This window comes from Orbicella faveolata, unplaced genomic scaffold (assembly GCF_042242905.1).
Source record: "Orbicella faveolata isolate gen_17 unplaced genomic scaffold, um_ofav_v1 contig_12, whole genome shotgun sequence".
NCBI classification, from domain to species: domain Eukaryota; kingdom Metazoa; phylum Cnidaria; class Anthozoa; order Scleractinia; family Merulinidae; genus Orbicella; species Orbicella faveolata.
In genome coordinates this window covers 10917471-10929018 of record NW_028301539.1, presented here as the reverse complement: position 1 = coordinate 10929018, position 11548 = coordinate 10917471, and the positions used below count along the sequence as shown (strand labels likewise).

Sequence of the window (11548 nt, the reverse complement as noted above, 5' to 3'; positions counted from 1 at the left end):
TCTCTTACACTCGCACAAGCCGTTCAAATGAGTCGTTAGGCAGAATCTAGAACACAAAACCGTGATTTTGTCCGTGGGGACAACAAAGCAGCTTTAGTTGAATTTGTTAACTCAGGGAAGTCTGGAAATAAAAAACTTCCGAACAAAGAAACTCCCAAACTTGCCCAAAGTTGTGGATGGTGTGGCCGCGAAAGACACCAGCGCCAAGTTTGCCAGGCTAAAGATGCTACCTGTAGCAAATGTAGAAAAAGGGGACTCTTTGAAAATGTTTGTCGCAGCCCTGCCTCCCCAACAAAGAAAGTATACGAGCTCGAAGATGATGACGAGCAGGAAGAGGGAGATGAGGTTCTATTTTTTGGAGAAGTTCAAACCACAGGGGGGGGCGGGGGGGTTGGACCGCCCAACTCGGGATTACTGGCCACAGTACTCGCTTCAAGCTGGATACCGGTGCCGCAGTCACAGTCATTGGTGCACATACCTCGTGGCTAAAAGATCAGAAGTTTGCCAAACCGAAACAAACCTTACGAGGCCCTGGAAATATTCAAATCCCAGTCATTGGCATGTTTCAAGCTAACATCTCATACCGCCAGAGAAAAGTTACTGAACCAGTCTATGTCATACCAGACCAGACATGTCCACTGCTAAGCAGAAAAGCCTGTGTTGCATTGGGGCTAATCACTCGTACAGATGACGAGATTGGTGAAGTCACTCCACAAAATGCTGATTTCAAAACCGAATTCCCCTCACTGTTCAGTGGCCTGGGAAAGGTGAAGACTGAAGTCCGCATAACGCTGCAACCTGACGCAAAGCCACATTGCGTTTACACGCCAAGGAAAATCCCTTATCCGCTATTGCCAAAGGTCAAAAAAGAATTAGACTCTATGCTTCAACAGGGAGTCATCTCACCGGTAACAGTGCCAACTACTTGGTGCTCTGGTCTCGTCCCAGTCCCCAAACTTAATGGCAACGTCCGACTCTGTGTAGATTTAACCCAGTTAAACAAGGCGGTCCAGCGAGAAATCGATCCAATGCCATCAGTCGATGAGAGTCTTGCCAAGCTGGGAAAAGGTCGCTTCTTCACCAAACCCCATGCAAATGGTGGGTTTTGGCAGCTTCCCCTTGATGAAGCGTCAAAACTGCTGACTACATTTGTAACACCATTTGGCCGCTACTGCTTCAACCGCCCTCCGTTCGGCATAAGCTCTGCGTCAGGGATTTTCCAGCGTACAATGTCCGAAATCCTTAAAGATGTAGAGTGCGTAATTTGCCGAATTGATGACATTCTAGTCCATGGAGCTGATCAAGAAGAACACGACAGACGTGTTAGAGCTACACTGCATTGTCTACAAGAGGCTGGCATAACCCTCAACATTCAGAAATGCCAGTTTTTCAAGACCTCTGTGAAATTCCTAGGCTCCATTATTGACGAACAGGGAATACATGCACACCCAATGAAGACGAAAGCCATATCAGAATTTCCACCTCCCCAAAATGTGAAGGACCTGCAACGCTTTATGGGGATGGTGAACCATTTGGGGAAATTCATTCCCCGACTAGCCGAGATGAGCGAACCCCTGCGTCAGTTGTTATGCAAAGACACCACATGGCTGTGGACAGACCCCCAGCAGCAGAGAGCCTTCGAACAGATTAAAACGGCCTTAACATCAGCTGAAGTTTTAGCATGTTATGACCCAAGTCGACCAGCCATCATCGCAGCTGATGCCTCCTTATACGGCATTGATGCAGTCCTCCTCCAGGTACAACAGGACGGGAATCGTAGACCCATCAGCTATGCATCACGATCACTCAGTGATGCTGAGAAACGCTATGCTGTCACAGAGAAAGAAGCACTAGCAGGAGTTTGGGCATGTGAGAAGTTTAGTGAATAAGTTGTAGGCATGAATTTTGTCCTACAAACTGACCACAAGCCCCTTCAAACCCTCTTCAACACCACTGAGCTCTCCAAGACACCACCGCGTATCCAGCGGTTTCGCCTTAGGTTAACGAGGTTCAGCGTCACTGTCCATTATGTGCCTGGGAAACACCAGCTAACAGCTGACGCACTCTCCCGTGCACCTACAGCAAGTCCCAGGGAAAAGGACGAGCAGTTTGTAGACGAGTTAGAGAGCTTTGCAGCCCAGACAGTGTTCACACTCCCAGCGACTACACAGCGCCTGTCACAGATACGAGAGGCACAGAACGCTGACGATCTTTATGTACTGTACTGTTTATTTATATATTTATAATTACAATCTTGTAAATTCTTTTAGTTGTTTACAGTGGTAGAAATAAACTGTTGTTGTTGTTGTTGAAGAATGCGCTCAAATCAAGAACTATTGCAGTCAAGGATGGCCAGCATATATGCCTCACCAACCCTAACTACGGCCCTACTGGGAAAACAGGGCCCATTTCAGCATTGTCGATGACTTGCTTCTCTGCGACGAGCGCGTAGTGATTCCCAGGTCCATGAGACTGGAGATAATTGGCTGCATTCATGCTGGTCACCTTGGTATAACCAAGTGCCGAGTTAGAGCCCGAACTTCTGTATGGTGGCCAGGGCTCTCTACGCAGATTGAAAACATGGTGGCAAATTGTAGCACCTGTGCCAAAGATCGCCCTGAGCTCAAAGAACCACTCATGTCAACCTCCTTCCCTTCACGTCCATGGGAAAGGCTAGCTGCCGACCTCTTTGAACTCAAAGCAAAGGTCTACTTGATTGTCGTTGATTACTATTCAAGATGGTTTGAGATCAAGGAACTGAATGACCAATCATCTGCCAGAGTCATTTTAATCCTGAAAGAACTATTTTCCACACATGGCATACCTGACATCATTGTATCAGATAATGGCCCACAATTCAGCTCTGATGCCTTTTGGCTGTTTGCCACTGAGTACGATTTTGTTCATGTGACAAGCTCACCTAAATACCCAAGAGCCAATGGGGAAGTTGAAAGGGCAGTCCGTACGGTCAAAGCACTGCTCCGCAAGAATGAAGACCCGTATCCAGCCCTCCTTGCTTACCGATCTACACCTTTGCAAAATGGTTTTTCACCCAGCGAGTTACTAATGGGGCGCCGTCTGCGAGCCAAGGTTCCTGCCAGGCCCAGCGTCCTCAAACCAAATGTGCAAGATACCGACCGGCAAAGAGTGCAACTGAGAGAGGACGAATACAGGTCAAAGCAACAGATTTAATATATAGATTTAGCCAAGCCTAAAAGCGGAGCTCGTCAGTTATTTTTTGGAATGTTGTTACTGATGAAAATAATCCAACATGTACATGTATGTGAAGTAAACTACGAGCGATTTTATACTTTCAGCCCGAACTAGGATCACATCAGCAGATCGAGGTGTAAGATGGTGTAATGATGAAAACAGAGCCATGATTTCAAGCATTTCAGGGGAGCCACCAATAATGTTGATCACATAACAGAACTGTCTTCTGTGCTTTTTGGTGACATTTCCTGTTCTTTCTTATTGAGAAAGACATGACATTGTTATTAATCATTATATTCTTTCTTAGTTAACAATTGGGACTCCTGCACAAAAGAAGTTTATTTACACATTTTTTGTTGTTGTGGGGTATGACTGAAATGTAGTGGCTACAATATATTCAGTCCCCAAATTTCTACCAAATGAAATCTCACAAAAATACCAAAGTAGTATACACATGTAAAAAGTTAAAAAGTTTTGTTTTCTAACTTGATCCCCAAAGACAGTTAGCTATCTTCGTTTTTGTATGGCATCTCCTCCTGCTAAAAGGGTTTGCACCATCTCTTAAAGTATAAGTATAAGCAAAATCACTCTGGCATGAACGATAAATATGATATTTTGTTGCTGATCATGAATACTTGCATAGGCTTCTGATAATAATTTTACTATTCAATTCCAATGTGATTTGTTCTTTTTCTCGACTGAGATTGTGGACTACAGGAGCTGTTATTGGGTTCCATTACTTAATTTTGCTCATAATGATTAAATTATACCAAGAATTATAAGTCCATGTAAGCTATAAGTAAGTTATATTATGTACGTGTATTTTGTCTGCACTACACAACCAAACGCACTCAAAGATTATCAGGCATAGGTACATTTGTCAGAAAAAGCCAGCATATCAAAGATATGTTTAGATTGACACATCAATTAAAGATAATTTATAGCAAAATGGATAAACAATACATCAATATCCTGCATGCACCAAAGCTGGAGATGGGGTTATAAGGCAATCATTTAAACAACTGATTGAAATAATTTATAAATTAGAGAACACTATTTGCACAACACTAGGGAACAAATTAACCTTATTGGACGCTGCGAATGGCAAGGCTGTCAGTAGAATGTCACAAATTTCTCAACTCTTTCTTTCTACAAAAATACTAATCCTGCAACTTTGCTTAAGACCCAGTTCTCCATTTCGTGTTGGCAAAATATTAATTTATGCCATGCCCAATGCCAGTTATCACAAAATTGATTTAAGAGCAACATAAACCAAGCACAATAAATATCATTTTTAAGCCGAAAAAGCAATTATTTGAATAAACCATGACATGATGAGTAAATTGTCTCCAAGAAAAACTGATTAATTTAACAGACACTTTAAATAATTAGTTAATACATGTATCATAGGTGTTTCTTAATAATGTAATACAGTTTATCTGTAACAATGTTGCAGCTACAGCTGTATGATATTACTACACACAGTATGGGTTGCAGAACTCAACTTCCAAGTCAGTTTGTTCAATGAACTTTGTGCAGAAATTATTATGGCATCAAGTTGTCTGTGAATATAGAGAAACCAAACAAAGCATTACAATCTTAAGTAATAAATTATTGAACTCTTTTACATGTATGTACAATGTATATTCCATTAATATTGGGGATCTCTCAGAAGCTGCATCTATGATGATTTAATTTGTTCCCAGTGCATTTTTTTATGGAACTTTTCACACATTAATATCTCTGTTATGACAGCAGTCTCTGTGTTCTATAACAATTAGTACACAAGAAAAATACACTCAGTAAAATATTGTTTACAATAAAAATCAATCCCTATAAGCAATCATAAGGACCTTCAATTTATATTTCTTTAGAAATATCTCACCTGGCCATGGTTGCTTTGAAAATCTTTGCTGTTTTAATCCAGGTTGCCCATGTGTACACTGTTCGTATATTGACTGACAGGAACAGGGATGTAATCATACTGTATATCGCTGCTACTTGAACACCACTGAACATACAAAGACATATCAATTATAATTTATAACCAACAGATGACATTCCTTTCATTGATATACAGTGTCCTTCATTGCTAGTTGTTTACTGAGTGTCTACAGTAGTGAATCAAATGTTAGGGGGATGGCACCAAAACTTTCACAGTGGCAGGCTCTGTCCTGAGATGCAAAGCAAACATATATAACTATTATGAACTTGGCGACTTGCTTTTGAGCGCACATGCAATTTGCTTTAAACAAGAAACTGGAACATTGCAGTACAACAATGTGCATGTAGTCCCAATCAAAGGGCCATCCAGGCTGTTTGGTTGTACATATAACTGAAAATCAGACTGAAATGTAGTGGCTACAATATATTCAGTCCCCAAATTTCTACCAAATGAAATCTCATAAAAATACCAAAGTAGTATACACATGTAAAAAGTTAAAAAGTTTTGTTTTCTAACTTGATCCCCAAAGACAGTTAGCTATCTTCATTTTTGTATGGCATCTCCTCCTGCTAAAATCAGACAGAAGATATTCACACGCAATGTCTGAGAAATCATTAATTACAAAATATGCTTTAAGAAATATCTTACCTGGTAAGGCCAACTTTCAGAAAGTTTTGTAATCTAGACTGGCTGGCCAGTTCATACATTTGACAAGTTGACACTGGGCATGTTTGTAAATTTGTGCGCTTCAACATCACATTACAATGTACATGTAGTAGCGTTGGTCAACTGAAAACAGCATAATTTGGTTAATTAATTTACACTGTACAATATTTGGTTATATATTGGTGTATATCGTTGCACACCAACAGATGACTATTAAAATTAATTTACAGAACATATTGGCAGCTAAATCATAACAAGTGAAAAATTGAGCATGAGCCATTTACATGTACATGTAACAGCCCTCACCTCAGAACTGTCATAGATATAATATATTTTCAAACTCGCTGAAATTTCAGATTATTCAATATTAACATGCAGGTACATCTTTAACAGTGTGTTTGCTTTACATTCACTTTACACAGAACCCGTATCCACCATAGGCAGACTTTTAAGTTTGCCTTTGAAAATAAATTGCATCATCTAATGCATCTTTCATTACCTATTCTTGTGACGAAATGACACAAAATCCAAGTACAAGAAGTCATAAGCATAAAACTAACTTAATTACCTGGTAATGCTTACAGCACCTCTTACTGTCTGCATATGCCGTCCATAAACTGGTACTGCCTGGACAATACTCATTATTTTTCTGATCACATCTTTTAAAATGTCACTGTTATATAATTTGTCCTGAAAAGGCAAATGCATGAAGTGTTATGCCTTTGGCACTCACCACATACCTTTACATGATGTACAATGTACACCAAGTCATGATCGACATTCACAATTCTTTTTACTTTCATTGTAACTTTTTTGTAACTTTTTGCGGTGTCATTTTCCCACACTTGAAGAGAGGACTTCCACATTAGGTGGTAATTCTCTATGAATTCACAGGGAGTGATAACAATTAAATGGTGACTAACTTTAGCAAAGGAGGCATTCAAATGTCAGATTTTAACGTTAACTTTCTTCGACGAGCAAAAAAGTAAAGCACAACAAAGAAAACAGTCAGTGACATTCGGTTAATAAGTTAGTCAATCAAAAAATTAGTGTGAAAAAGAGAGCAGAGAGAGAGAGTGGAGCGAGGAATGCACTCTCACCAACTAAATTTTGAATGTACATAAGTAAAAGTTATTTTTATTACCGAGAAATGGTCAGGGCAAGGACTTCTATGCCCTAAATTTTTTCTACGTATGTAAATGTCATTTTCACTGTTCAAGTTACCGAGCACAGCTCTTAGCATTTTTTTAATTAGTACTATCTCACTGTTATGGAACATTTCCATAAGTGTAAATACCACACTAGGGAATAACATCTCATTAGGAAAATAGGGGCCATGTACCCCCAACCAAAAACAGTGGCACTAATAAAATGAAATAGCAAATCAAAATCGAAGTAGAGCTTTACTTGCCGACAGGGTTTACATGCATAATCGTCTCGACATTTCGACTACAAGCATTTCACCAAACCGAACTAACTGGACAACAACAAAATAAAACGAGGAAATCTACATTATAAACACAATATGCATATCATTACAACTGAGTATCAAACAGCAAATCCCTTCTCAATGAAGGATGACTGAACGAAAGAAAGGATGAAGAAAATTCGTTTAAGCTTGCAGTGTTAAATTTTAACAATTATTCACGCTTAAGCATAGATTTGAATATCACAGTGTGTATTTTTGCCGACGGCTTAATTTAGCTTTGCAGTCATTTTATCGGCGGTAGCTTTACCAGTCTTCAACCAAATTAACCTGGAAATTCCTCCCAAGCATTTCGTCAAACCGAATAAATTGAACTAACAAAACGAGGAAATACTTTGTAATCACAAGATGTAAATATTCACATAGGTACGTCAAAAGTAAATTTAGCAAATCCTGTTCGGGAGCTCCGCTATCATGACAAACGACACCAAGCCCGTGCCCTCCCTCCACTCACCACTGGCGAGCAAGTTTGGGTGCGCGACCAGAACCGGGAAGGTCAATATTTCTATTGCCGTTCCCTGGTTCAGGCATACTCTTATGGCTTTAGAGTACTTTTCCGAACAATTTCGACTGGATACAGATTGAATTTTTCATGAAGGAGGAGGGGGGGGGGGGGTGGGCGGTGGGGAGCATCTGTGTAAGAGCTAAGGCTAACTAATCTATTTGTCTCCACTGGAACTAATCAACAAATCCCAGGACAAATGTAGCTAATGAAATAAAGCTGTTCCCACAGTAAACACCCCCTAGCCAACGCGATTCAAAAGTTGTGTTCGTGAACATTAATTGTCCCAGTTATGTAGCAGGTCATCTGGCATCCCGGCGAAACAGGCCACGTGATTGTTGATTGCACGGTCCAGAATCACAACCAAAAACTAAACCACCTCGTGTGCACTTTTTTTTCGATTATGTCATTTGTTTTCGCCCCTGCTGCGAAAAACAAGCCTAACCTGCAAAATGTGTTTACTTCCAAGACCCTTTCAATGACCCCCCCCCCCCTTGACTTTTGTTCTTTTGTTTTTTGCTGGGTTTTAGTATACGTTGTGAAACAACGGTTACACGGGATTTTGCCGAGGTAACAAAAATGGCACATGGAGGAAAAACATTTTTCCTTTTCGGTTACATATTAATGTCAAACAGAGAAACCTGATTTGCTCGTAATACCCTAGACATCAAAACACTAATGCAACTGACCACATTAAATGTCAAGGGCGCTGCATGTGATCTTTTTGATGTATCCATGGGTATTAACTACGGGAAATTTACCTCCTGAAATATTGGTCATACTCACTGGTAAAAGGGTCATTTACCACGGTAAAGAGTTCCGTGTAACTAATCGTTAAGGGAGCGAATTTCCTGGAAACTACAGTCCAAACATGTTTCTCCTGTAATCGTTTTTTCATCTGTAGCCTGGGATCTTATAATCAGGACTCTACGGTATCTTTACTCAACATTCATCACTACAACACGACAAAATGTATAAATATTCACTGTAAAGCTACAATTTCTCTGATTTATCCATAGAGCATCAACTTTTATTGGACTGAAATGCCACACAAATTCGCATAACGGACCTATTTTTTCAAAGTGTTTCTGACTTGAAGCCATGCTTGGAGACACTTTTTAATTAAATTACATGGTTTTAATTTCGCTCATCGCTAAATGATAATACTTGAGTCGCTTTGTGGAAGTTGTTGTAAGTTGCATATTGTAAACAAATAGTTTTCGCTAACCTCAAGTTTAAAAATAATCAAACTGTAAGCTTGTTTGCAAACACTGCAAGGCGAGTATGAATCTTTTTTTTCACAGGCGCTCGCTTCATAGACTGCTAAAATTTCTTCCTCTGTTGTTGGAAACCAACAAAGGTCAATAAACCATTTTAAGCCGAAGCCAACAAAATTTGCTTGTTTGTGGGAATCTGCAAATTGTGTTTATAAAGTGTGGAATTTCCTCGTTTTGTTAGTTCAATTTATTCGGTTTGGTGAAATGCTTGGGGGTTAAAGACTGGTAAAGCCACCGCCGATAAAATGACTGCAACGCCGTCGGCAAAAATAATATTCAAATCTGTGCTTAAGCTTATTAAACTTTAGCACTGCAAGTTTTTGAACTTCTGGAGTGTCCTTTTCAGGCTTGTAAATGCATTTCTCGGCTTTACTTTGAATTTGTATCCTTTCGTTGATAATTTCGGTCGTCCAGACTTCATTAAAACGGAATTAGCTGTTTGATACTCGGATGTAGTGATATATGCATATTGTGTCTATTTAGATTTTCTCTTGTCCAGTTAATTTAGTTTGGTGAAATGCTTAGTTGAAATGTCGAGATTATATATGTAAACCCTGTGTGCTCACGGAAGCTCCACTTTGATTTTGACTTTCTATTTGATTTGGTCGAGGGCACATGGCCCCTATTTTCCTTTTGAGAGGTTTTTGGGATTTACATGTCTGGCTTTGGTGCATGTACAGTGATGTCTTATGTGCAAAGGGCTATATTCAGTAATGAACAATGTAAATTAAAATATCATTTAATATATGCGTATAAAAACTTTAGGGTGAAGAAATCCTCACCCTGTCCATTTCTCTGTAATGAACATATCATTTACATTCATATAAAAAGTTTAGTTGGTGACAGCGTTCTCCTCTCTCTGCTTTCTCTCTCTCTCCCCCCTCTTCTTTGCTCTAGTAGTTTTATTAACTACTTATTTAACCGAGAATGATGTCTTTATAGGAAAATCTTAAACCGAGACCCTGCAGTATTGATCGAGCGACAGCAAGGTCAATATGGCAAGGCTGAGATTTGAGATTTTCACTTAAAGACCGAACGTTCGGGGTTAATAAGTAGTCAATTATATGGGCTAAAAAACAAAATCAAAAGAAGAAAGCCATCTGTGAATTGGAGCACTTATCTGGCCATGCATTCATCATTACCAACTGCACAAAACAGGTGAACTAATGCATATTAAAAGAATTCTACATTCTCCTTGTTTATCGACAACAAACAACGGACACTTGAAATGTTTTTCTCGTCATATTTTATGGGAGAATAATGCCCTAGAATTAGTCAATCAGAGCACGCGTTATACTGGCTACAAACACAAGCCATATAATAAATGTGTGTAAATGATATTTCTATTACAGAGAACTGTGCTGGGTGAGAACTTTTTCGCCCTAAATGTTTCATAAGTATGTAAATGATATTTTCTTTTACAGAGAACTGGGCAGGGCAAGGACTTCTTTTTATATGGATGTAAATGATATTTTTATTACAGTTTTAAGTAAATGGTATTGTGTTTTAGAGAACTGGGCAGAGCAAGAACTTCTTCACCCCAAATGTTTTATTTGTATTTAAATGATAATTTTTTTTAAAGAAAACTGGATGGGGCGAGAACTTTGCCCTAAATTTTTTTATATGCATATATATTTTTATTACAGAGAACTGGGCCCCTCATCCTAAATTATTATATAAATAAAAATGCTATTTTTAATAAAAAAAAAAGAAAAAAAAAAAAAAAAGAGAAAAGATTTCTTTGCCCTAAATTTTTTATTAGTTATAATTTTTTTGGAAGAAATAACACAGAAAAGTTTCACACACAATTTTGCTTTTATATAAAGTTGAACCCTGCCATTTCGAACCCCCAGGAGAAACAAAAAATAGCTTGAAATAGCTGATAGTATTTGACTTGAGTGCAAGTCCATTAGGAATATGGTTTTGAGTTCGAAATAACGAGGAATTCAAAATGGCTGAGTTCGAATTAGTGGGATCAAACTGTTGTTCAGTATAATTTTTTTTTTATAAATTATATTAGTATATTACTAGGATATAATTATTGTTTATCCATTCTGCTGTAATGTTATTGATGTGTCAATTCAAACATATCTTGGCTTGGCTGATCTATGTACCAATGCCTTATAACCTTTCAGTAGGATACCCAAGTTGTATAGTGAATGTAAAATACTTATAGCTTCCTGATATAATTTGCTTCCTTCCTTATAATTTAATTTTTGGCGTTATCTAAATAAAAAAATAATAATTCAAGGTAATCCAGTAACAGTTCCTGAGTAGTAGGGAATGAACCTCATTATAGCGGAGCTCCTGTGCGCGAGTGGAGCCCCATGCCTTCGAAAATTTTGTAACCCATCGATCTAAAAATTTTGATTGTCAAGTAACTGTCCGTGCGCCAAGCCGAATACCTTGAAAATTAAGATAGCACCATTAACATAAGAGCATTTTTGATATTGCTCATC

General features: G+C 38.7%; 1 protein-coding gene across 2 annotated transcripts; it reads right to left on the bottom strand.

The window, feature by feature from the left end:
• Window positions 1-3534: 3534 nt before the first annotated feature.
• Window positions 3535-6656, bottom strand: LOC149116602 (uncharacterized). Of its 2 annotated transcripts, XM_089282340.1 has the most exons (4): window positions 6393-6655; window positions 5807-5947; window positions 5099-5224; window positions 3535-4775 (listed from the first exon to the last, which is right to left on the bottom strand). In XM_089282340.1, the coding sequence occupies exons 2-4, from the start codon at window positions 5911-5913 to the stop codon at window positions 4670-4672; spliced, it is 339 nt and encodes a 112-aa protein (XP_089138466.1). In that variant the 5' UTR covers window positions 5914-5947; window positions 6393-6655; the 3' UTR covers window positions 3535-4669. The 2 variants fall into 2 exon arrangements, with proteins under 2 accessions (XP_089138466.1, XP_089138465.1); XM_089282339.1 differs by lacking the exon at window positions 5807-5947 and having other exon boundaries at window positions 6393-6656.
• Between the last annotated feature and the right edge of the window lie 4892 nt (window positions 6657-11548).

Bases quoted from the DNA above. Each gene is read 5' to 3' on its own strand.
- LOC149116602 (XM_089282339.1), bottom strand. From the start codon at position 6,532: ATGCATTTGCCTTTTCAGGACAAATTATATAACAGTGACATTTTAAAA. The intron at 5,225-6,392 runs GTAATTAAGTTA...TTGTATGTTCAG, and splicing joins GGTGCTGTAAGCATTACCAG to TGGTGTTCAAGTAGCAGCGA. The intron at 4,776-5,098 runs GTGAGATATTTC...CTATATTCACAG, and splicing joins TTCAAAGCAACCATGGCCAG to ACAACTTGATGCCATAATAA.